The 27,114-nt window shown below is 38.1% G+C and overlaps 1 protein-coding gene across 2 annotated transcripts in view; it reads right to left on the reverse strand.

Annotated features, from left to right (window-relative positions):
* Positions 1-1,158: 1,158 nt before the first annotated feature.
* UACA (uveal autoantigen with coiled-coil domains and ankyrin repeats) overlaps positions 1,159-27,114 on the reverse strand; it is a 51,031-nt gene continuing 25,075 nt past the window's right edge. The window contains exons 2-19 of one of the 2 annotated variants that reach the window (XM_056346932.1): positions 19,539-19,672; positions 18,945-19,033; positions 17,734-17,798; positions 16,748-16,805; positions 16,155-16,225; positions 15,947-16,053; positions 14,831-15,012; positions 14,339-14,376; positions 13,841-13,927; positions 12,581-12,688; positions 11,457-11,489; positions 10,862-10,960; positions 10,625-10,655; positions 9,676-9,728; positions 5,552-8,242; positions 4,760-4,912; positions 3,777-3,842; positions 1,159-3,049 (exon numbers count right to left, since the gene is read on the reverse strand). In XM_056346932.1, coding sequence (XP_056202907.1) covers positions 2,978-3,049; positions 3,777-3,842; positions 4,760-4,912; positions 5,552-8,242; positions 9,676-9,728; positions 10,625-10,655; positions 10,862-10,960; positions 11,457-11,489; positions 12,581-12,688; positions 13,841-13,927; positions 14,339-14,376; positions 14,831-15,012; positions 15,947-16,053; positions 16,155-16,225; positions 16,748-16,805; positions 17,734-17,798; positions 18,945-19,033; positions 19,539-19,672 — 4,137 coding nt within the window. In that variant the 3' untranslated portion in view covers positions 1,159-2,977. Of the gene's footprint in view, positions 3,050-3,776; positions 3,843-4,759; positions 4,913-5,551; positions 8,243-9,675; positions 9,729-10,618; positions 10,656-10,861; positions 10,961-11,456; positions 11,490-12,580; positions 12,689-13,840; positions 13,928-14,338; positions 14,377-14,830; positions 15,013-15,946; positions 16,054-16,154; positions 16,226-16,747; positions 16,806-17,733; positions 17,799-18,944; positions 19,034-19,538; positions 19,673-27,114 lie in introns of both variants that reach the window. The other variant, XM_056346931.1, reaches the window with a different exon arrangement.

The following is a 27,114-nucleotide window of genomic DNA, read 5'->3' on the forward strand; positions in this document are numbered from 1 at the left end:
TCACCTAGCAGCTTGCTTTTGAAGATGTTTCAAGCTGGCGTTTAAGTAGCATGTTATCTTCCCCCGGTTTAAAAGAAAGATGGCAAAAGTAAAATACTCTAGCAGAAAAAATGACTTGGTGTACTAAAAAATAAGAGGATGTAAATATAATTGAGAAAGGTTTTAAATAATTAGCGTCACTCTGCAGAAAACACGTGGTTGGAGATCAAGATACCCATGTAGTACACCGAAGAATATATAAAGCTATCAGAAAATTCTCAGTGAAAAGCACTTCACAATGCCCTGTAGATTAGCTGACTCAGTAAAGCTGATAGAACACGTCTACTGGCAGAGGGAAGGTTTAGACATATCAACTCTTGAAATAACTCTACCTGAATGTCAGGTCTTCAGGACAAAAAAAAAAAAAAACCAACCAAAACACACCAACAAAAGAAATCTAATATATATACACTCACATCCCCCCACCCCAAGGTCACATTACAGATTTACAAGAACCCTGAAGAGAGCCTCTGCTTACTAACTCAGAATAAAAGCAACTCCTCCAATGATGCAAGGAAGAAACATTTGTTCTAGTCAACGTTTAAACACAGTAAAGTTTCACTTACATTGTTCATACCCTAACAACAGCCTTGCTTGTTTCATGTCCCACTAGCTGGACGAGATAATCCAAAAAACTAAATTAAGCCAATAGTGAAATCAGAGCACCCTTCACTTTCAAGTCACACCAAATGAATGGACCTCAGTAGTGCCAAGAAATTATTCTGCAAAGATTGCTACCTGATATCATGCTAAGCAGTGTAAGCTATTAAGTGAACGCACTTTCACTAAAAGCAGTAGTAAACCTTCACTAGCTCATCCCCAAACCTAATGATTGATGTAATAGCTCGCCCTGTTTGGTGTAGAAGTGGCCAGAATCAATGTACTCTGAAGAACTGACCAGTAGAAGCTTTGAGCTTCGGTCAATGCCACCAACATTTTACCAACCAGAAACTCTGGAAATAGACAGGAAAAAAACAATAATCCCAGCAGACATCAAAAAACCAAATGTGTTACCTGGTATTCGAGAGCATTCAAGTGAGTTCAGTATCCTTCACTACCCAGACTACTTTGCCAACACTACTTACATTTCTTTACCTTTTACAGAATTGACCACTACAATAAAAAAAGAAGAAAACATTTTATTGATAATGTAATATGGGAGAAATTTAGAAAAAACATACATAGAACTCCCTCATAAGAAAACATACAATATCAAAATATGCCAGAGTTAGTATATCAAAACAAATTCTCTCTAATAAGAGTTTCAAGTAATGCAATTATAAAAGAATTTGGCTAAAAAGTAATGTATATATACTGAGATGTTTTCTGTAATAGTCCTCTAAGAAATTAAAGGAAAGCAGCAGTAGATCTGTTTAACTACAGACACATATTTAGTAAATATATTAAGTGTATTTATATAATAAAAACTGCCCTGCACATTCAGCACTATGTCTGTGTTCTCCTCTATGTGGCAGATGTCTCTTCAATTCTACTACAAGACTCTGCCCGAAAAGGGACTAAAAAGGAAACAAACATAATACTACTAAAAAAATGAGACCCAAGCCTGTGAGGTGCAGCTTGTAGGGAGGCCCAGTTAACATGAAGCAGAGAACTCTGCACTCTGACTTAAGTCCTTATTTTTCAGGAACATGGAAGAGGAAGTTTGTCTTTTCTGCATCACGATGCCAGATTCCTACTTGCTAGTTATAAGCAAATGCTTTCAACCAAGTAGACTGAAGTCAACATGGCTACTGATAGCACTTACACTGTTTGCTCTACTGAAACAGCCACAGACATTAATCAGGCTCATTTTTCAATTACTTCCTTTGAATAGTCCCAAATTTCATGTTTTCTGCCATAAAACTTACTTATGGGAACATCATCCTTCAGTTAAAAATGAAGCCCTGTCTTGTTTTATAGGTAGATTCCAAGCAAATAAAAATTCTCATTTCATTAATCCTCAGTATTTGCATCTTTCCCCATAAATAAGATTATAGTACATAATTTACAGTTAAGAGGAAGATACCTTTAACTTCCAGAGTGTTTGAAAATCCAATACCTGAATTTTCTAGCGTACAGCTTCACAAGGTGCTCAGTCTACACCCATATTAGGCCTAATGAAGAATGAAATTATACAGAAGTAGGACTATTGCCTTTAGATCAAAATGCTGCTCTACTAACCATGACACTCCAGTCCCGCTATTGTAGCCTACAATAACCAATATTACAAGAATTCACGGAAAAATCTTGGGGGAGCAAGGAAGAGGAGGCAAACATAAAAGTTAGTGTTTTGATGGAAAAACCGATTTTTAAGTCTTGCAAAAAGCGAAGGCACTACATCTTAAGTTTATAGTTAAATAAAGTCTGTAACTTGGCCAGCCAAGTTACAACATACAGCTAAATACCTTTCATCTGCCTTTGCAGCTGACTTACTAAGCATGTTGTAGTATGTCTTGATCAGCTTATGTGACAAAACAGCCACTTTCACTTAATCAATAAAGGAGATATACAGCTACAATACTTAGCCAAGCTCATTTGAGCATAGTTTATTTTTAACCATACCATGAGAATTCAAGTTATAGCATAAACTAGAGTTTCTGGGTATAGGCCTTGCTTTAATAAGTGGTCAATCAGACATTAAAATAATTTTACTACTATGTCATCATTTTGACAGTCAGTTTGCATACCAATTTTAAAAAAGGTTCTACTTCTTTTATTTATGTAATGAAAGTAGTATCAGATCTGAAACTTAGTAGCCCTATTTTACTGTTTTACAAGAAGATAATATTTCAGCTTTGTAAGTTGTTTCATATTTGGAGGTTCTAATTGCAGCTATATCATCATAATTATATAAATCTCATGAAGGTTATCACTACTGTAATCACAGCACTCTTACTACAAGATGCAGCCACCTTCAAGAGCAATGGCACTAAGCACGTCAGCAAACAAGTCCCTGTCTCATTCGTATGATCTGTAGTAAAGCAGCTTGGACATCTTCATCCATGTGACCCTAGAGCAAGCAAACACTTAGTTACAAGAAAAATTAAGATGACCATGAAGCACCAACCAACCATTGCTAATATTAGGAGATTCTTTAACATTACCCAAAAGTCTTAGCTCATGGCTGCATTTTTATTGCTCTGGGAAAATCTGAAATACTTCAGGAATCCAGCTGGTTTTTTTCTCATGAGAGAAAGAAGGGTCTGTCTCTGACACAGCAGTTTCATTTATGAAAACTTGATGTTGCAAAAAATTACTGTTCCTATCCTCTGGGCTCCACAGCCTGCTGCTGTAGTAATGGCCCCTCCTTTGCATGCTCTATCTGAAATCGGAAGACCTGAATTAATTGATCAGCTCTTTGTTCAGTGGCAGCAAGTGAATAAGTCTGCATTAAGCTTCCAACTTCTACACAACTTCTCTCCAGCATTACCTGGGATGTGCAGAATTAACAACATGGTCACACTGCCTGACACCACCACCCTTCAAAGCAGGTTACTGTTATATCTAGTTACACAGATAAATGGTAATAAGATGGCACAATAAGTTTATAGCTTATAAATAGCTTATAGTGGTGTTTGCTTTTTTGTTGAATCAGTCCAAGTTAAAACTCATGAAAACCAGTACTTGATGCTAGTTTCAAGTTTGAGGTCTTCCAGTATGGCAGTTAGAAACGAGTCTCAAGAATCTCTTGCATTGAGATGTCAGAGTAAGACAATCTGAACTTGGGACTATCATACCTGTACAGCACTAAGAAGATGTGTCCGATAAACTGAAACTACCTCTTGATGCTGCCTTTTAGCATCCTATAAAAAGAAGATAGGAAGAGAAGGTGAAGTCATCAGATTTTTAACATCTACTTTTGCCTATTTCCAACTTCGTGGACTTGGTTTTGTGCACTTACAGACTAGCCAAAGCAGATTTTCAAGGTTAAGGTTAGCTATATCCCCTCCATTAATCAAGAAAAAAGTCACTGCTTCACTTGTGTTTGCTTACTTGCAAAAAGGTTGCTCTAGTGCTTCAGCCCAGGTGCTAAGATGAAATGCTTATCAACAGCATTAGCATTTGTTTAAAATCACCCAATTTAAGAACAGTTTGCCTGATGGGGTCAACCTTGCAGATACCATTAAAGATGTATCCTACTTTTGTACAGATTTACCACTAACTCTGCTCACATATGTAGCTTTCTTTATGAGCTTTATTGAAGTCACAGGGGCCACTAACATGCTTGTGCACAAAAGTCACAGCGCTTACCATAAAGTGTTCCCCTTAACTGTTAGTATGTAATAAGCAATACATTGCACAATGTTTGTAGACAAGGGAACACAAAATGAAATCCATTAAGGATGGATCACCTCACTTTCTTTCAGTAATATACATGGCTGGTGGGTTTTTTGCAAGAAAATATTCATGTGGAACTTACATACAGAAATGGTCTTAGCATGAACTACAGCAGTATACCTCGTAAGCACAAATCCTCTCTAAATTGTTTTTCTTTTTTATCTGGAAAAGTTCCTAAATGTTGCAGTTCTAATGCGCAGAAGGAAGCAGACAGATTTACAAAAAAGCAACCATGGCAGGTGAGGGGGAAATCATGAATACTCTACTTTTGAAGTCTAAGCCTACAGTCAACCCCTATGACCACATATGTATTTCCTTGTTTATACCAGAAACTGTAAGCAACCCTACTGCATTTCAGTCAACACCTTGCATGTTTACTTACAGCTAGCTGCTGTTGCAGTGTTTTCACTTGGTTCTGGAGCATTTCAACCTGCTGGTTCTGCCTCTTTGAGGGAATCCCAGTGGTGTACGTAAGTTGAGACAAGCCATTAAGAGCTTGTTTTAGCCTCTCTACATCATTAAGCAGCTCTGTTATCTTAAAAAAAAAAAAGCATACAAAACCCTCATTTAAGGATGTCTCACTGAAAATGAATATTCTTTAACATTCTTTGAAGTTTGATGAAGACCAGCAAGCACTGAAGGGTCTTTGTTGTCCCAGCTTGCCACCACACTAAAGTGTCTTTGCTAAGATAGAAGACTCCATTTTCATGACATGCTATCACTCATTCACATACTGCTTCCTAGCACTGAAATTTGTAAGGTATGGACCCTGGAGGTCAGCCAGCCACATAAATTACTTATGCTCTAAAGATATTCTAGGTCTAATTTCTAAAAAGACCAACAAACCATCAGAAGGCAAGCCAGAGATACTAAACAAATACAGTTCCGATGGGAGAATGAGCTTATACCCTAGAAGTCTGAAACTCAGCTTGGAAGTTTTAGAGTTTAGACACTACATATGATGCCTGAAACATATCAAGCATTAGAGAAAAAAAACCAACATTCGTATAATGCCACCAAAGCCAGGACTTCATCTCAGCAAATTTGGGCCAGTTCTGGGGACCTAATGCTCAGTACACAAAGTTGTGCTTTGAATACCTTAGTAGTGGTATTTGAAGTCTAGTTCCTTACCACTAAACTGAAAGTGTCAAGAGTATTAACCGACACATCCTACCTTGTTATCCTTGGCTTCCACCTGCTTTGCAGATTCCTGTATTCTCTTCTGCAAGTCAATAATTGTTGTCAGTGATTTATCACACCTTTCTTTCTGGTCTTTGATTTCTTGTTCAATACTGCAACTTCGTAACTGAAGCAACTCCTTTTCATCCTTTAAGGAAAGCTCACTCTTTTTAGCTTGCAAAGCCTCCTCGCATGCTTCCTTGTACTTTTTATTCATCTTGGACAAGTTTTCAGCTATGCTATTAATCTGGGCCTCCAGAGTACTTTTCATGGATTGGTATTCTGCCATGTCAATCATTTCTTTGCTCTCCAGGTCGGTTAAAGCTTGTTGAGTAAGCTGTATCTCAGACTGCAACTTCAAAATTTCCTCATTTTTAACTCTGTTTTCTTCTTCCTTTTCTTTCAAGCTGTTTTTGATTGCTACAATTTCTTGTTCTAGCATTTCCTTCATTTGTGTATATTCTACCAAAGGTATTGAAGATTTTTTTAACCCTGACAATTCCTGCTGTAGTTCTCCTACTTTTAGTGTTTCTTTGTCATAACATTCCTTCTTACTTCTGAAGGCTTCCTTTAGATCCTCTATAGTGTGACCAAGAGCCTTCTTCAAGACTTCAATTTGTTCTGCCGGAAGATGCTGAGCCTGCACAGTTATCAGCTGCCTGGTATTCTCTTGCAGCTCATCTTTCTCTTCTTTCTCACCTGTATATTTCTGCAGCAGTTCTCTCAGTTGCTTATTTAACTCCTCCATTTTGCTTGCAAACATCTTTTCCATTTCGTGGGATTTCTCAGCAAGGATATAGTTCTGCTGCAAGTCATTCTGGATGGACAAAATGCCATTTTTGAGCTTTTCATTCTCCTGTTTGTACCTCTTGTTTTCCTCTTCGCTTTCTCTGCACTTCTGGGCTTGCTCCTGCAGCTTCACTTTTAATTCTTTCACTGTGGCTTCAAAGAGTTGTTCTCTGTCTTCAAAGGAGGCAACCGGGGCATATTTTGACTTAATGCATTCCTGAATTGTGTCAAGTTCCTTCTTTTGGGCTTCAATTTCTACATGCAACTGTAAAATTTCTTCTTGACCCCTCTTATACTCAGCCATAATTGCAATATTGTTCTCCTGAAGTTCTTGTGTGCTTTTATTTAAAGTAGTCACTGTAGTTTCATGATCTTTTAAACTTATATATTCAGTTTGTAATTGATTCTCTAAGAGTTTAACCTTATTTTTCAAAGTTCCATTTTCTTCATTTACCCTCATGAATTCTTGCTTTATCCCTTCCATTTTTTCCTTCACATCTGACAGCTCCCTATTAGTCTTATCCAGAGTGTTATTCAGGACTGTTTTAACCTCTTCATGTGTTGTAGCCAACACATACTGATCCCTGAGAGTCTCTCTTATGACTGCATTTTCAGAGACTAGTTTGCACACTTTTGCTTGTTCATCATCATATTTTTTCTGAAGCTCAGAAAGCTGCTTTTCAAGTTCAACACCATTAGATTTTAAGGCTTCCACTTCTTTTTCGTGCTGCTCTGGAGACAGGTACACAGCTTGGAAGTGGCCGATATTCTCACTCAAGTTGTTCTTCTCTGCCAGCAACTTTTCAGCTTCAGCTTTGCTTTCATTGTACTTCTTTGTTATTTCAAAAAGCTTTTTGGTCAGGTCACCAACAGTCAGATCATTTGTTTTCTTCAATTCTTCGTGAATTTTTAACGGCACATTCTGGCTTTTAATTTCAGCTTTTAGCATCTGGATTTGCTGCTTAAGCATCTTGTTATCGATCTGCAACCTTTCAAGTTCCTTCTGCAGAGTCTGATTCTTCTGTGATAAATCAGAAATTGTCTTCCCAAGTTCCTCATTTTTTTGCTCAAACCCACTCTTCATTTTTTCATGGTCTTCTAGCTTCACACACTGAGCAAGTTTAGCTTTCTGACTCTCAGATTCCCTCTTTAAAAGCAGAATCTCTGCCTGCAGTTTTTCATGCTCTCCTTCCATCTCTGCTAACTTCCTTGCTTTCTCGTTCACTTCACCTGATAACAAACTCTTCATGTTTTCAAATTTCTCTGAAGTTACAGAGTGGGCTAACTTTGCTGCTGTTTCTTTGAGCTGCCCTTCTAACTCCACGACATTTCTTCCCCTTTTATCTCGCTCCATCTCCAACTTAACAAGTTCCTTCTGCAACCTTTTATTTTCTTCCACTAGCCTTCCTTCATCTCTCTTGAATTCCGCCACCAGCAATTCATTCTGCTTAATCTGGTTCCTTAGTTTTCCCACTTCAGCAGAGGCCCCTTCATACTTAGTTTTCATTTCTTTCAACTGATCCTTCAGCTCCTCTGTTAGCTTGCTGTTTCCTGAAGCAGCTTCATTAGTCAGGTGATCTTTCAGAGCAAGAAAGTGGGTCTGCATTTGCTTAACTTTGCCTTCAGAGTCAAACATTCTTTTCTGTACATCTTTTAAAGCATCTTCCAGTTGTTTTATCTGTCCATCAGATTCTGCCTTGGTTCTTTCACACTCTGATGCCAAAGCTTTACATTCAGATACCTTGTGAGACAGTTCTCTCTGCAATTTGCTAATTTCTTCTTTTGCTGCACCATAGCAGGTCCTCACGTTGTCAAGTTCTTTCTTTAAAGTTTCCTTCTCTGAATTGGAGGATTGGTTTGGCAGTGAGAGCTCCAGGGGTCTCAGCATAGACCTAGACTGAAGATAAATTGGCACAAAATGGATACACTTTTACAGGTTTGACAAGTCATACACGTGACTGTCTTAAACCTGTGTTGATATAAGCATAAAATTTGCCTGAGATTATTTTTTTTTCTTAGAAACACACTAATCTGTTCTTGCCCATATTACAGAACATGTATTCCAGCTTTCAACATTAAAATCTTGAATATACAGCTCTGCATTACTGTTTCCCAACCATCAGACCCTACTGGCATTAAAGTGCAGATGTAGTATATTCATCTCCCTTATAATGTTATTCATACGTAACCACTCACATGCTTGAAGAACTTCAATTTATTAAGAGATTTCCCTTGCCCCTCAAGTATGTGAAAATAATTTTAAAAGGAATCAAAACAGGGTATGCCATGGTTAACAGAACCTTCTCTGCCATTTACTGTCTAGTACAGGGTATCTCAAAAAAAAAAACCAAGTGTTTGCCTCCTGTCAGGTGGCCTTCAGTACCAACTTCACTTCCCTGCCAGCCATGATGGCTATTACACGGCACAGACTTGCTCCCATGACCTCATTCACATTCCAAGGACCGGAAAACTGTATGTGGCTTCCAGACACGACTAGCTTAAAGCCACTTAATTCCTGCTTGGGATATGGTTTGGGGTCTTTTTGGTTGGTTGGCTTTCTGTGCCCACCCCCTTCCCCCCCCACCTTTTAAAAAAAAATAAAATTACATATAGACTCATTTTAAACTTCAACTAAGAATAAAAAAAAATAAAAAAAAGAGGTTAACCCAATAGTCTTAGAACTTATGTAAAACAAGACAGAACAGACTGGATTTTTCTGTGTTACCAGCAAAACGTACAAACTACATGTATCAGTGAAATCTGGCAAGAAAGCATATGATGTACAGATTTACTTCTAGCCATCACTCACTTCTGGAAGCATTACGGCTGAAATAAGCATAAGAGCAGCTTGTCAGTTAGAACCAATTCCTATCATACATGACTCACTGTAAGGGTCTGATTGACCTTCTTTATAACATAATTGTTTCTTTAAAAAGGTAGCTAGCTATCAGCCAACAATTGTCAGGAAATTATTGTATAGCTGGCAGGGGGAAAAAAAAATCTTCTGAATTTCAGCTGAATTTAAAGTAGAAAAAAACTCTGGAGATGAATACCCAATTGCACTGTACACTGTGACTATTGATCAAATAGTCTGTTGATTCAGTTTTAAGAATGCTCATTACAGACCATTCAGCATCCAACAATTTCACAGCATTTAAAGCTCTGCCACATACGTAACTCTAGAGGGCACCAGCAGTTAAAAATAAACATAGCAGGGCAAGTATTGAAAGTTTTTTTATTCAGAAGCAAGTTTAATATATGTACATTTCTATTTAGCTTTCCCAAACATTATTATCTTAAAATTCTCTCAAGTGGTAAAATATTTATTACCTGTGACTCCACAGCAAACACCTGGCCTTGTTTAAGTAATAAATCTTCTTTTCCTAGATTTTCAAAGCAAACAGCATTTAGTCTGTTTAAAAACAGTAATATATGATCACAAGAACTATGATTTTCCTTCATAATTTTATTCTGTTCAATGGGACTGCACTAGGCTGCATGTTGGTGTTTTAGACACTTAGTATTAAAACAACTTGTTAATTAAGTCACATAGGAGGAGTTTTTCCAGGTGTCCTAAGGAAAAAACACCCCTACTGTGCCAGGCTAGGTAAATTGTTCTGCAAAACAGTCCATGAAAGCCACCTTGAGCTAGCTGCATGTCTGCATATGAACACACCAGGGAAAAGCATGCCCTTGCACTCCAAATAAATGATCCTTCCTGACAGGCAGCCAAACAGCTCTCATGACTGCTCTTGACAGATGAAGTGACATTAAGTTACACAAGTTACAGGCCTGTAACACATTGGATGCAAAAGACTTCAGTTTCTGGAAATGGAGTAGTTTCTACCAGAAGTGTGAGCTGAGGTCTTGTGTTTAAAGTAGTTTTCAAACCTGCCTACATTCAAGCTTTCACAATGACCGTGGTTTTCTTGTCATAAGCTAGATACTAAGATACAAAGAATGGAAAGGGGAGCTCAATTTGGAGCACGGATCTTGCTCAGCTTGTTTTCCATGTTATTAGAAGATGTAGCAGAGTTAAAATGCACATTTCACAAGACCAGACACTCATAAGCGAGACTGATCAATAAGGCCCCAGCACTCATGTACAAACCCAACTGCGCCCAGCTGACTACTCAGGTTTGAGGTGTGGACACACACGTTATGCTTGACTATAGTTAAGACCAACAAAAAGAAGAGACAACAAAAAACCCACCCTTTGTCCGTGTATGCTAACACTGCATCATGCATAGCAAGTTTTAAGAAATTAACTTACTATTACCAAAGTTACTTCCAGATGCCACAAAGTCAACCTAAAAGCAAACAGCAAGAAACACAAAAAATTTCAAAATTAATTTCAAAATTAATTTCAAACTTTTACTATATGTTAAGCTAGGGATTAAAGGGCAAGGAAAGCTTTTACAGTAAGACAACCATTTAAGAGTTTCAAAAATTTAAAATTGCTTAAGTATTTACTACTATAGATATCAATTGTTATATTTCAAATCAATTAACGTACTTCATAATATTTGAGTTTAGCTTTGAGAGCTTCAATAGTTCTTAAGCTTTCTTCCTGCTGTTTTTCCTTGGTAGTTAGGATTTTCTTCAACTCATCTTTCTGAAAGAGAAAGAGTGCCAAATAGCCAAAGCCACAAGGATGGCCAGATTTATAAGATCTCAAGCAACTTTGTCAAGGGTCTAGGGAGAACTTCAACCAAGATCAGCACTGAAAGAATCCCTACATTTTTGATTCTGAAGTTCTTCAACACTGCTCTTCTACCAGAGGAGTCCTGAAGAATGAGTCAAGGGAATATGCACCAATATAATTTCCTATTGTTTAATTTATTAATATTTATTCATCTTGCATTACTGAAAGTCACTAGAGATATGCTTACAATATTAAGTCTGCATTAAAGGTGCCACAGGGATTATATTTTATTTGTAGTAATAGAAGTGTTGTGCTCCTTTACAAAATAAGTACATACCAGTAGATATTTCACTTAGTATTTATAAATAGCTTTCTTTTCTCTATAGTTTTAAATACCATTACTCAAATGCAATAGTCACTTCCCCTGTTTCTTAGTTCTATGATGCTTTAAGGTAATATATCATACCTCATTTTCAAGATCATCTGCAAACATTTGCTCCTGCAAAAATAACAAAAAAATTCCCCCACAAATCATTTTTTCAATAACGTTTAAGGGGTTTATACACAGTTCATTAGTTGACAAGTCTACCCCAGTTTCTAATCCTACATGCTTCTGACTGTTCCTCTTTTATTTAGCATCTAACCTCTGGCAAGAGAAATAAACAGAAGTTAAGGACGTTTGACAGAGCAATGTCTCTTGACATGCATAGTAGGAAACTGGAGTATCTTTTTAATTATCTAGATCAACCACTACCGAGGCAGAAAAGTACATTTTTTCAGTAGAAGTTTGCTTATTTTGGGAAGTGAGTATTAAGGATTTTGTGGGTTTTGTTTCTTTTATAAAGGCAATGCTTAAGAGAGAAGTTCAGACAAGACAATGATTCTAAGAAATATTCTTTCTATCCACATGCAGCATTTAGAGGAAGCTATATATGCTTTTTAACTGTACCTCTACAAAAATGCAGTGAAGGAACAAATGTGAGCCTCCGCAAAGAAAAAAACCCACCAAACAAGAAAACAACAACAACAAACAACAAACCACCCTGTTTTTATTTTCCTTCCTCAATTGTACTGGTCATATTTAAGCCTCTAAGGAAAGGGAACTTTTTTTAAAAACAGGATTTCAAATTTGGGTGAGAAATTCCCTGTGGAAAACCTTTGCTTCTGTTTTTGCCAATTGAAGACTCTTCTCAGTGTTGTCACTCACAGTAACAGCTAGAAAATAAGCAGTGGCTATGATAAAGTACTCACAACAACTACGTTTAATTGTGCAGATTAAGTTTACCCAAAATTACAACATGTCAGAACACCTCATGGTTCACATTACATAGTAAAGTATAGCCATAAATATCATTGCTTAAAATTTCTGAGTATCAGTGAATGACACTGTAACATGCCTCCTCTCATTTTGAATACTATTACAGAAGCAAATGCTTCTGCTGCAGAAGAAAGTGACAGTGACACATACAGAAGTAATTCCCAGGAAAGCAGTGACGACTACATTCTAATTACACATGCTTTCTTTTCTGCCTCAACCAGCCTTCACTGTCAGCCTCAGGTGGCTATTACAGCTTTCAAGTCTAGGTTTACCTCATTCAATTGTAGTTGTAGCCCGCTGATTCTATCCAGCAGCATCCTTTGCTCCTCTTGTACTTCTCTCATTCGATCTTTCAAATCTTGATTTTCTAACTCCAATTCCTTAAAAGTAAAAAATAAAATTAAAAAAAAACAACACTACCACGCTACACGCACATTGGGAAAACTAAAGAATCTGAACCAACAGTTTTAACAGTCTCTAAAGACACCAAGCCTTGCCCTAATGATTCTGTGGCCTTATTCCAGGTCTGTTTCATTCTGAAGGTTTACATCAGCACAAGCTCCAGTCTTCAAGCTCTTCTGTTCTAGATTGCTCATTCTCATAGGAGCATACATACACATTTTGAAGTCTGAGCAGATTAAGATTACATTCAATGCTGGCAGCACTCAAGAGGCTGCTTATCTGCTGTCTGTTAACAAGTAAAAATAACTAATGTTAAAACAGTTCCTGAAACCCAACCACTGCAGCCAAAGGTGAATGAAAAAGCCTTCACCAGCAAGAAACATAGCAACCTTTAAATGTGCTAACTGTTCCAAGCAGCTACAAGAATCATCCCGGTAACTTATAATAAATCCAACACATGAAAATTATAGGTCTTTGCACTGTCAATTAGTCCAGTGCTCACATGCAAACAATAAAGCATGTTTAACTCTTGCCTGATAATCGCCGCCTTAACAGTGGTAACTACTTTAGCTCAAACCAGAGAAGTTGCATTTAGAGATCTTTATCCTTTTATTAACAAAGCATTTCAGAATGCAGGCCTCAATTTCTCAGTGGTTTGTTCCCCATAGCTTAAAACGTTGTTTACCTTTTTGAAAACTGTAATGACATAGTAATGAGATGAGAAAGTTAATAATGGTTAGTAGAACGATTATGACATCTGTTATTTTTAGTAAGACACTTAAACACACGTCTCTTGAAAAGTTAAAAAAATAAATCTTCCAGTTTTGTGACTGATTTTACTGCAGGCAAAAGTGGTATACATAAGGTTAAGACCTAGGAAAAGTTAAGGAATGAACAGACTTGCAACTATTTATTACACAAACAAGTCTTTTCCTGAAAAAAGTTTACAGCTTATCTGCATAATTGCCACATTACCGAGTCATGCAATTAAGTTTTAAGTAAACAGCAATATATACGACCTTTCTTAATGGAATCACTAATGCTTACTTTACAAGCACATCTTGTCTTTAGCATGTCTGGTTCATTATGCATGGGGTAATAGGCAAGTCATAAAAATCCTTCTCGCTTACCTGAGCATTATGTTCCTTCTGATACAGCTTGACATTCACCTCCTCCTGTGCATGCAGCCAATTCCACTTCTGTGACATATTAATAATCTGTTATTGCAACAGTAAAGTATTAATTTATATTCCTGTTGTGTTCTGCAGACATCCATTTCTGGGGACACTGGGCTGCTTTCAGCCTTCATTTCAGCTTCCGCTGGGGGGCAATACTACCAGCATCCACATTTTGACAGATAGCTTCTCAGTAAGAGGTCACTATGATCTCACCCAGACAGGAAATAGGATGCTTATCAAAACTCTAATCCTGAGTGTGCACATCATCAAATATTTTTCAAATAGAAACAGCCACACCATCGGATTAGAGGGCATCCTCCCAGCTACATATGAGGTTAAGAATTCAAAAAAATACTGAACTAGTTTTGCATCATAGCACAATCTTAATCACACTCTCACCAATACAAGTGATGTACTACCTTAGAAGATACTGAATATAAACAGCCTTACCTTTTGTTCAGGCTGCCCTTTCTTCATGGTATCTCTTGCTAAAAAAGCACCACAAAAGTAGGAAGTTAAAAAAAGCATTTCATTCAGATTCATGCAACACATTCCACTAATTCTATCTGGTTTTGACCTCAGGAGGACATTTCAAGAGGTAGATTCACCACCACCCCAGTTAATCAAATATGGAAATATTCACAAGTACAAGGTCCTTCTACAAATAAGGCTAAGTAACTCCTATGATCAGTATTGCAATGCCAGGTTCAGTAGCGTTAATACCTGGAGGCACCAGAGCCTGCATTTACCTTAAAAGCTTTTCTAAAAACAAACAGAAAACAAAAGCCTTCTTTCCCTGCCCAAACAAGCAATTTATCACATTTTTGTTCAAAGGACTACAGCTGCCCTCCAAAAAAACAGTTCCTGAAGACACAGCAGTGGGAAGACACACAATTCTAATGATAGAATAACAGCAAACTGTTATAGCCATGTTCTTCATACCTTTGCTGGAATCCTCAACGGCAGCTTTTATTAAAGCCAAAATGTCAATATTGTCACCAATTCTGGCATAGTAAGCACAGTCATGACCAAGGCCATCAGTCAAACTAACATCCGCACCATTCCTGAGCAAAACTTCTACTGCATCCTTGCAGCCGTATTCACAGCCTAACATTACAGCAGTCCTGAGGATGGGGAGAAAGATTGTATTCAGACTCCAGGATCTCACACTTTAATGGACCAATCACTTACAGAAAGAATTCTTCATACACTTATGTCTAATCATGCAAACTTGAGTCAATGAATCCTTCCTCTATAAAGGGAGGAAACTAAGCCTGGAAGTTCATTTGGTCAGTGTTTAAAAAAGCAAACGAGGACACTATTTTCATGAAACTCAGAAAAACCTACTGCCTTTGAGAGAGCCACCCAGTGTTTTGAAAACTCCCATGAATTTGGCTTCCTCTCCATTTAGATAGAAATCTCAATAGGCACAACACACAAGAAGTTTAGACAAAGCTGGGCAGCGGGCACACAAGTGCTTGGGAGTCCTGGCAATGCCTTCCAAACACTCGCCAGCTTCAGAACATGCAATCCAAGTACCCATGCTTTGTCCCACAGCAGCCTCATGTCCATTAGCCACGAGGCAGCCATCCTCCAAGAAATCACTGGCAGAAGTAGCAGCTACAAATAGAAAAGCCCTCCCCTGGCCCCCTTTCACGAATAGAGACGCAAACAGTTTTTCAAGGCCTTTAGGTCCCTTTGGAGCTCCAATGGGACTCAAGTACTTCTTGACAAGGGTACCAGTTTTGTCATGACCCATTTTGTATATTGATCCCAAAGGGTGCAAGATACAGCTTTGGACAGACAAAACCTTAAAATAACCAGCTGCTGTTTCTCTGCTGGCAGTAACAAGCCTACATGTATTTTAAACACAAGAACAAGCAATAAAAAAAGGCCACGCTTATCTGCATTATTGAACTGGCACATCTACTTCTGAACTAAATCCCAGATTCTTTTCCACTGAATTTAGCATATTTATTCTGTAGTCTGAAAGCCAAGGGACAGCTTCCTACCCTTTAAGTGTCAGCAGGCATTCTGACAACACTCTGCATGCATTACCTGTTTTGTTTGTCCCTGGCATTAACATCTGCTCCTCTGTCTATCAGAAGCTGACAAACCGTGGGACGACACATCTGAGTGGCCAGCACTAGTGGTGTCCTCCCGTCCTGAAGAGGTGAAGGAGGAAAGAAATAAGGAAAGGCAGAGAAAACAGAGAAAGTACAAGAACTCCAAATCGTGCACGAAAATGCTATCAGCAGCAACTTACACCGTCCTTTGAATTCACTGAGGCTCCATGATCACACAGTAGTTGTATGCTAGAGGAACAGTCTGACATAGCTTTCAAGAGACAAAGAAAGAGCAAAAGTTATACTGCTGAAAACAGCCTTCATGAAACCCCAAACACCTCCTTGGGTGTATTTGTTTCACAAAAATTCATGCAACCAAGTTAAAGCATGACAAGGCTCTATGACTTAGCTCTCACACAGCCATCTCTAAAGCATGTGAAAGAGACCAAACACTACTGTTCGACACGTTGCATAGCATAGTGAGGATGCAGACAATCCAGAGTAAAGCTATCTTAACCTATTAGCATCATTGCTCTAAAACACTGATCATGATACTTGCTTAAGATTTTTACCATGCAACTCATGGACATTAGAAGAGACTTTCAGACCTACAACCTCTGCTAAGACAGTTAACAAGTTTGTTACTGAGGACAAGTGTCATGACAATATAGAACTTTTTCTCTAATTTCATTATTACAGTCATCAAAATTAAAAGAGAAGAATTTGGCCCCTCTGACAATTAATCTATTCAGTGAATCTAGATTTCATATTAGTTGCCATAAAAGCCTTTTACCTGCATCATGAAGAGCAGTTCTTCCCTGAAGATCCACATTCTCCGTTGGACAATTGTACTGTTAAAATAAGTAACCCCTGTTATCAATTAGGATTCAGATTGCACTTACAAAACTTGAAGTATTTTGAGGTTTGAACAATAAAAACTGATTTAAGAAAAAAGTTTGTAGTTTACAAATATAATAACATACATGAAAGAGCTATGCGTACATATATGCACTTCAGTGCTCTAAACACATTGATGAAAAGTTGTAGAAGTAAATTAAGACCATGCAAAGAAAATGAGTAATTCACTACAGACTTTTCACAAGCACTTTCAAAAGTTAATTCACTACAGCCAAGGTTCTCTGCCACCTTAAAGATCTTTTTCAACCTAAATGATTCCATGATTATTCCTTTGCTACCACTATCACTACTAGTTCTGGCATTCCACAGAAAGTGTGCCATTTATATCTGCATGGAAACTGCATCAAAAACAGAAGACAAGAAGAACCCATTGAAAGTTCCAAAGAATTCAAATGAGTATAAACTGACTAGGAATAAATGAAGAAAAAAATAAATATCCCACAAACCTAAGACAACCCACTAATACTGTTTCACTAATGAAAGTTTATGGATGTAAACGCTCATCTTCTGAAGAAAACACTACCCTTGAGCAGACCTTTCAGTGTTACTGTTCCTAAATACAAACGTTCAGAAAAAGAGCACTAGTCTTTAAAAGACACTCAACTCCATTTTCTTTAAGAGGTAGAAATTGCAACTTGATTTGACTGTCTACGTGAAGAGACAGAAAGTTTATTTTAGCACTCTTTTAGCCACCATCTGTTATTTACTATGAGGTCTTTTCCACAGAACTATCTTTTTTTAAAAAGCATGTAATTGTTTAAGAAGAGTGGCATGTCTCAATTTTGAGTCAGTATATTTAAGAGCACCTTTTTTTATTCTCAAGAATAAAAACCATAACAGACAAGTTTTATTTTTCAGTACCTGCAAAAGCTTCTGCAAACATAAAGCATGTCCATATTTTGCAGCTAGGTGCAATGCGTTTCTACCTAAAAAAAAAAAAAAAAAATCAACATCAATTCAGGATCTATTTTGAACATGCATTTAGAAATACCACACAAAAATTCAACATGCCTATGTTGTTTCTCAAAGTATATTACTAATCCTGTAATACTAATTCATCAGAAGTTAATTTGTACTTCACTAAAACATTAGCATAGTTTATTTCACCTGAAGAAAAAAACTGTCATCTTCCTCCTCCATAATTCTATATGCTTCATTACTGCTAATCATGTGCTAGACGTATGAAACAGATACACACATGTCATCAGACCAATTTCACGACAAAAGACAGTTCAGAGCAACATTCACATCATTTTAGAGGCAACCGTCCCCGTCTCCCCCATCAATTCTGTCAGTACTATAACTAAGTCATCTCTCTTGTGTATATTTCACTATTTGTTACACAGGCTTTTCTTATTTTAGAGAAACTGCAACCAAGGATTCAAGTTCATTAGTGAAATAAATCTCAAAATACTTCAAATTACTCCACATAAGCATTTAAAAAATAATCTGTTACATGACAGAAGGAAGCTAGATTATTTCTGTAATGAAGTTGAAAACAAGAGAATATTCATTAACCATGTTTACCTTAATTTCTGAGGCAAAATTAGCACGCATTTTTAACAACCTCCCCCATAAGACCTTCACACCAACTCTGATATCACACATGCAAATGAAGAAGGTAGCACAGGCGTATTCTGAATTTGAGTGCTCAGTATGGGTGCACAAACACCTAACGTATCATTTAATTTTAATCCTCACTGCACACAGTACAAGTCTCAGTGAAATACACTTAGTATTTAAATGAAACAAATTCATTTTAAACCATTCTTATGTTGTTATTCTCCCCCAGAAATGCTGATCTCAACAGTGAGTCTGGAGCAGACTATATATACGGTTACAGCAGCAGCAGACCAAAGTTCTTAAGTTCTGCTGCATTCATGACCTTACATGACAGGACCAGTTTCCTCAAAGTTCAGCAACAAGTCACACAGATGATCAATTTTTTTTTTTGCCAACTACAGGAAGCCACAGAAAGGAGGAAGTTCTGTAGTTCAGCTTAATTCTACTCCAAAATAAAACCCAAGCTGTGTACTTTTTCAAGCTGCAGCTGGACATTTGAGTAAGCCTACCGGCAGCATCAGTGGCTGTGATGTCAACTCCGTGAATAAGGATGGTGTTCAAGCAATCCAGGTTTCCCTTTGATGCTACAACGTGGAATCTAAAAACAGAAAGTACCTTGCTTAAGCACAACTGTTTTATACCCAAAACCATTAATATTAACCAGGAAATTCAAAGCAAAGAGCTGTATACTGAAACATTATATGGTACAAATCCAGCTTTGGACAGCACTCAAATCCAGTTAAGAGTTTCACAGATTTTACCTTAAGGACCAAGATAATGATTACTTCTCAAGAAAGTTATTTACCTTAAATCAGCAAACCATGTGAAAAACCAAAACGCTTTCCATTTCCCCTTAATGTTCAAATCTGGCAAAAACAATTATTTAACTACTGATCTTCACTTTGAAGTGAAAATTTTTTATGAGAATTTCACATTCTAGCTCTCTGGTATTCTAATTTAGACAAGGCTAGAATTTAACGTGATTTATTGCATAGATTTATATATTAAAAAAAAGAGGGTTTAGACCAGCAGCAAGCTTTAGGAATTGAGTTACTTTCAAGTAGCTTCCCAATGCTGTTATTGGAGTACTGGAAGTTACTTACGCAGATCTCCCTTCCACATCCAGTTTAGTAGGACTGACTCCTTTTTTGGCAAGGATTGATGAAACCTTTTCCACATCACCCCTTTCAGCTGCTTTCATTAACCTGTCATCATATTTGTTCCAGTCTGTGTTCAGCTGTGTAAGAGAGAATCAGAAAAGCAAGTGAGCTTATGGTACACTATCGATCTACTAAAAGGAACTTCAAGGAAAGGCTGACTCATATGCAATTGAGGGGGGATACGACAAAAATATCTTGGCTGGCAAACAGCATTGTACCTGTTAAGATATTTAGAGTTATCTATATACAACATCACCATAGCATTTCAATCAGGCTGTTGTCATTCAATGTACAGTGCTCCAAGACAGTCTGGTTAAGTCACCCTGGTCCTAAAAGAGACCTTTAACATCAAACCTCTTCGGTTTTCCTCATTCTGCTTTACTGTATCTAATAGGTCTAGAGCCGCACATAGTAAGTCGTTTTCTAACCTTGCTCTCAAAGTTTTCAGACAGTTTCTCATATTTGGTTGTCTTTGGACTTCTCCTCCTAGTCCCTCTATCTGCCACATGAGGCTGTCCAGGCAGCTGTCTTTTCACTGCAACTTTACCTTCTCTAATCATGGATAATTCCATTCTGGGAAAAAAATACATCTCTCCCCCACAGCAGTTGATTAACAAACAAGAAAAAACACCACATCAGGCTATGATAAACTAAGGATTTCACACAACAAAGGAAGGGCTAGCATGTGTACTTGTACACATACTTTATAGAAGAGAAACTTGCAATATCACAAAAACATTGTGATGTGTCTAGAAGGAACTTCTTAAATCATTCTGACAGAGAACCCCACACAAGATCAGCTATAGCTACGTGGTGTTGTCCTAGTACTCATCTAGCTTTCAAAAACTTCACTGAAGGAAGAGGTAGAGTGTCCAAGGAGACCTGCAGTTCACTCCATTAATCGTTACCAGAGACCATTTTTCCTAATGCCTAGTTATAACATTCTAATCTCTCCACTATGCACATTAAGAACTCCCCATCCACTTTTCTCTGCAGCAACTATGTATTTGAAAAGCTGCCTCAGTCTCATACCCTTTAGGGGAAGGCACATCAACAAGGCAATTAACTCCATTAAGTATATGAAAACTGGAGGGTTTCTTGTTCATCTTTATTGTTGATCATTTAAATTGTAATAGTCCACATAAAACAGTCAAGTGTTGCATATCTGTATATTAAGTGGCATGTACAGATACAAAATTTACAAATTAATAAGTAAGATGCAACACAGAAACAGATGAGTAATTGCAAGCAACAGAGCCCAAAATAGCACTAACAACTTCCAATCTAAGTAATCATCTTCAATACAAGCTTTTCAGTATTCATTAAAAAAATATTTCAAAAGGAAGTGGGCAGATAAAACACAGCTGCTACAATTTCCCCCTCTATCAACACTTATATGGTAAAGGTACCATGAAGAAGGTGAACTTTGAGATGTTTAAACAGGACAATTACAAAGTATATGTAATCAACAGCAGGCTTCGGTTTTCAATAATTCAGCAACAGATGAAATATGTACTAAATTTAGCCCTCCTTAAACCAAGTTCATATTTATCAAGAATAACTGAGCTTTCCAGCTTTACTGAAAGTTACAGTTTTTCACATCCAATGCCTAACTTGAAATTAACAAAAAACCACAACATATCAGTACAGAAATGTACTTACTAATTCAACTCACTGAATTTGGCCATTCTTAAAAATAGATCTGAATCAGCTCCATTATATCCCAAGCAGTTTTCAGATTTTAACATCAAATGGATGTGCTAAAAATATGTGCCAGCGCACAGTTTTTCCTGTGTCAGGCTGTTCAAAGGGTCAAATTTTAGCTAAGTGTGATATTCACGAGGCGAAGACCTACTGAACTGTGGAAGAGATTTAAAGTTTATAGCTTTAAATTGCCTGCAATTACCAAAGCAACATACAGTGTAGAAGGAAAAAGAAAAAAAAAAAAGGACGTCAGTTATAAATAGACCACCACACATTCAAGTCTCAGACATTCACCACCCCCCTCTTTTTCCTCGTTTACTTCAAATTTAGAATTTCAGGCCACAAGCCAAGCATCCCACCCCAAAATGTAGTTTGTTCTCTTTGTTGCCAAACCACCCTTTCTGAATTACTTTACACTTTTTAGGAAATTCTGTTCTGTGACAGAAACTTCAGAGCCAAGCTAGACACTGACAACTTGATATTCAAGAAGCTTTTAACAGAAGAAAAAGGCTTAGAAAGGAGTATTATATTCAAATCTAACTCTACACAGCAAAGGAATTTACTGATAACAGTCAGACATAAGTCGCCTGTAGGCACATGAAGTTACTTATCACTGTAGATCAGAAGTTCTACACCTCACTGAGTAAAGAACATTAAAACTGGTAAAGCGAATAATTTCCAAAATAGAGCAGCCAAAGAGTAGCTGAAAACATTTTTGTTTCTTGAAGAGAGAAAGCAGCCTAACAATCCCACATCCTTCATGTTGGACTCATCACAATAGAGTCCTCCATCTCCTTAAAATGCCAAACACAATACTCAAGTCTTAGCAGTCTTCATGTGAAAGCAGGAAGAACAGGAAAAAAAGCTCTGTAATCTTCATGTTAAAAAAAATAGTTAACATTCTGTCACAACAGAACTACGTCCCCTTAAGACTGTCTTACTGGCACAGCCTGAAACTTTTCAAGATTTCACATAATAAAGTCTGGAAGATCCACAATGGAAAGAGCCAATGCCAACTAGCCGGTTCTCACAGGGCTCAGAGCTGCAGCAACCAAGGTCTCACCTTGCACCAGAGCCAGGGTTTGGTACGTAAAGGAGATACAAAAAGGAACAAAACCAAAAGCCCAGTGCCACCACCCTGCATCTGTAGAATGATTTGTATAACGGACGTATAATCACGACCATCTTCATTCCTCATTCTCACGATAAACAAGATTACAGTAATCGTGAAGTCTTAGCAATAGCTTATTCAGCACAATACTTGCTAAAAGTGACATGAAGTACTAAAAATAAGACAGCTAATTAAGTTACAACCACTAGCATTGCCCAGCTAAAGTGCAGTACCAATTTGTCAATCAATGAAAATATCCATTAGCTTAAAAGCCACACCAGCCTGGTTGGCATAAGAAAGTCTTTGCATTGGTGACATTACTGTTCACATCAAGAGCCGCATGCACAGCCAGGGGAAAGACAGTATTCCTCCACAGCTTGGCAATGCCTCCTCTGCTAAGCTACCTTATTATGCTTGATTTTAAAATACTTTAGAAACTGTACATATATAGCATCAAGCTCTGCTCCCTCTTAAGTTCCTTTTCAGGTGACACATTTCACATCTGTGGAGGAAAGCAATCACATCTTGCATGTTTGCCCCTGGTTTCCAATTGCAAAGTTTTATACTTGCAGCTTGTACCTGCTAGCAAAAACTCACTCAAATCTGTAAGAAATCCTTTGCTAGCCATTCCTTGCTGCCATTTCATAAATTATGTGATTAACAGCACCATTACTTAAAAAAAAAAAGAAAAAATCATCTTTCACCTTAATTTCCCCCCCCTCTTTGGTTATAACACTTAAGTAAATTGCATCCATTTCCTATGATGCACTAAATCAAATACTGTCACCCAAGCACTTCACATTTAAGGAAAATTCCTCACAGGAAGAGTTGTTAAAGACAGATATAACACACATTTAATTAAGAAGAAACTGTTACAAAACACTTAGAAAATTCAAGCTTTTGCATTTTAGCAGCTGTCAGCTACTGCCATTGATACGAAACCTAAGATACCTACTGTGTCTTTAGCTGCACAAGAAAACCAACAAGTCATCATAGAACTTGCAGCTTCTTGCTGCCAGAAGCAATCAGTTTATCTCGCATCAAGTTACAAACCACTGCAGCTCACAAAGCGCAGAGCCAGAGTTCAAACAGGCTGCTTCGAGAAACGTGTTCTCTCCACCACCCTGAATTCATCTTCTTCCATCCTTCACTTAGCTTGGATCCCCAAGTGTATTTTCCCCATCTTCAGGATCATCTTCAGACTTCATAACTCTTACTAAAATAGGGGCTACCCCTGGCCAGAGGCTGCCCGGCCGGTGAAGCCCTTTGCGGGTCCGGCCGCTCGCCCAAGCTGTCCCTCCCCAGCAATCCCCAAGAAAACCTTCCCAGAGCTTTTCTTTCTGTGTTGCAACAGACTGCCAGAGTGACTCAGGCTCACAAGTAAATATTGCCCCGATCCGAAATATCTTGTAAACAATACGTAGACAGTCTCATCAGCCTAGATCTATTTTCTGATAATCCAGTACTTGATAGCCGAGCGATAGAAAGCAATAGCTATTAATACATTCTCCGCATGCTCATGCCCTGAGTAACACATTTTAGATTTAATGTTAACTAACTACACAAGCATGCATGAAACTTTACTACAGTGTTGTTATGTTCTGCAGACATGCAAACACTCACTTTAAAATAACAAACACATTAGTCAAATTAACTGTCCACTGGCATTAACAGAGGTCATACTTATCACCACTAATAACAGAGGACTGAAATACTCCCAGGAGTAATTTTTTCCCCATTCCACCACACCACAAAGCCTAAACCAGACTCACGATCAGACTTCAGACAGTTACAACTGCAGAGCAGATGGAATGCATGATCCTATTTTGACAGAAATGTAACCGATTTTAAATTAGAAAATACACATGCCTCTGCTTAAAAAAAATTCTCCTTTTACAGTGATGAAACCCATTCTGAATAGAACCTGGTTTCAGCTTACTGCTGCTGCCAGTCTGTCTCCCAACATGTTAAATGAGAGGAGTCACAGAGGCTGTGAAAACATTAAATAGACAGCATAATGATTAACAGTAGGGAAGATGTAGAGTCTCCTTTCACAAGTTTTAAATTTAAATGGAGATCTCAAAGTGCCATATTTAGAGGACTAGGTCAACATGACAAGCAATGCACTGTTTTGTCTGCAGCAGCAGAACATGGTGCATAGCCAGAAAAACCACATGAGACTGCAAATAACCCAATAAATGGATCTTCTTAGGAAAGAGATTTTTTTTAAATCACTCATATTTGCACAAATTATTTCTTTCCCGGTAACTTCTAAACTGTTCCACATCACTTGCTGCGAGCACCATCCCTTTGCCTTGAAGCACTAGCATTTTTCTCACAAGAACATTCCATGACTTCTCTGCAATTAGTGTCCACATGACAAAGCCACTCCAAAGAAGTGCAATGACTATGTCATCTCAAGTCATCTTCTGACCAGAACCAAGTCTGTCTCCTGAAACCAAAAATGGCATTTGGGGGGTGGGGGGCGTAAAGAAATAAATAAGCTTCAGAGGTGACAGCAACAGCAAAAAAACTCCACTTAACTGAAATCAGTTTGGTAAGAAACCACACAGGTGAGAGACTATGCCTTCCAGGTGGACAGTCTTCTCCAATTTACTTATCCCAAAGGTTTCACTAGTCTCCATTTTTATCTGCCTGCAGACATTCCTCACGAGCTGCACTCATCCTGCAGCCCCTTTACACTGAAGATCCTCCCAAGACAGTCTTGACCACAAGATTTAGGATTGCTAAAACACATTCCCCAGGCCTGCCCAGCTCAGACTAAGCACAGACAGCAGTTCTCAGGAAACAGCCTTCATGGCTCTATCAGCACAGAGCAGCTTCGGTAAACACAGCCCAGCTGCAAACTCCCACCGATTAAATTGTTCTCCAAGGCAGCTGAATCTCAGAGAGCTCAAAGGGTAGAAACTAATGAAATGTGCTTCTGCTGCATTCTTTTAAGTGTAACTGAAGTTTGGAGCCTAATTCAGATACAGTTTTTCAGAACAAAGACTACCATCAGATAAACCAGAAGTGCAAATCTCTGGAGGTGCTAAACTGCCAAACATACCACAGATGCCTAGCTAAGGCCAATATTGCCCATTTTCTGTTAACACAGAGCACCTGTTTTTCCTAAGCTCAGCCTGCCAGGAATTCTTCCCATCTCCAGGCCTCCAAAGATAAGGGAGTAGCCCATCTCCACCACCTGGCTAGGATCAAAAGCAGTACTTGTTCCTATCAGCTTGTATCTGGTGTGCTCTCAGTTTAAGGGCTTTATATTAAGCAGATACCTTGGCTGTCTGTGCACACTCCATATATCCATCTGGTACTTTAACGCCTTCAGGAGCATTGCGAAGCTGTACATTCACACCAGCATACTCAGGAAAAGAACACAGACTGCACAAGCACAGGGTGTTTTCTAAATGTTCACCTAGCTTTCAATGAATGATTTAAACTTTGTGGGCTAGAGGGATTCTGCTTACATGCTCAGTAATTCTGAATGAATTGCTCTAACTTATCCAGTCTTTCCTCAAGTCCAGGTAAGCTGTAGCATCCCCAACACCCTTTGGTAAGGAACTGTACAACATAGCTATATATTGCACAAACAACTATCTACTTCTATTGTCTCTGAACCCCAAACCCCTTACGTTAGCAGATATTTAGCAGATCAGAAGTCAAGCTACTTTACCTATCTGCAGTCCTCATCTTGTAGATATCTTTGAACCATTACATTACATTGTTACATCCTCCTACCCGGTACACTACCATACTCTCAACCAGCATCAGTTCAGGCAGCAGAAAAAGAGTATCACCACTTTCTGTTGTTTACTGAGTATACAGCATACAGTTCAGAGCCAAAGTTTATAGGAGGCTCTTTAAAACTACTTTGAAAACAATTGTAGTGACGAATGAGGAAGAGACAAGTATTTAAAGATGAACACAAGAATACTAATGACAGCCACTAGAGGTAGTTAAAATCAGGGCATATTTGGTACCAAGACTAATTACTCTCACTTTTCTGAGCAAAGCAAGACAAGATGTTCTAGAGTTACCAAACGCAGCGGAAATGGCATGCCGCTGCCAGCAATGAAAGCCATGAGGCACTATCGGTAACTGTAGTCCTGAGACTACAAAAAGTAAATACATATTTGTACACTGCTGACAACCAAAGTAATTAGCAAAGTTAATGTTTAAAGTTTATTGTTATCACAGGACATATATTTAATCAATAAACAAGCACAGCACCATACTTGGGGAATCTGAGCTTGAAGCTACAGGGCATCTTCTCCCCTCTCAACAAAAAAGCCAGAAAATAAGGCAGAGCCCCTGAAGCCATGCGCTGTACTACTGCACATCCCATCACCCACCCAAGCGCCCCCACTGAGGAACTCAAAGCAAAGAAAGGGCTTTATTAGTGATCCCAAGGCATGAGAGAATAATACCAGGGTTATGGGGACCCAAACAGGACAGACAAATAAAGATCCTAACCCCTGAAAACCTTTGGAAAATAAACCATAATACCATTTAATCCCAGCGGCTCTTCTTCTGAGATTTTTCTCAGCCTAAATATTCTCCTGTGAAATCCCAGCAGCCAGACGCAAACTCACAAGACTTTTCATGCCAGCAAGAAGAGATACCTGGTCATCAATCTGAGAACATACAATGAGGTATGATAACGCACTGACCTTGTTTAAAAAGATAATA

This window comes from Falco biarmicus, chromosome 7 (assembly GCF_023638135.1).
Source record: "Falco biarmicus isolate bFalBia1 chromosome 7, bFalBia1.pri, whole genome shotgun sequence".
In the NCBI taxonomy this organism is placed as follows: Eukaryota; Metazoa; Chordata; class Aves; order Falconiformes; family Falconidae; genus Falco; species Falco biarmicus.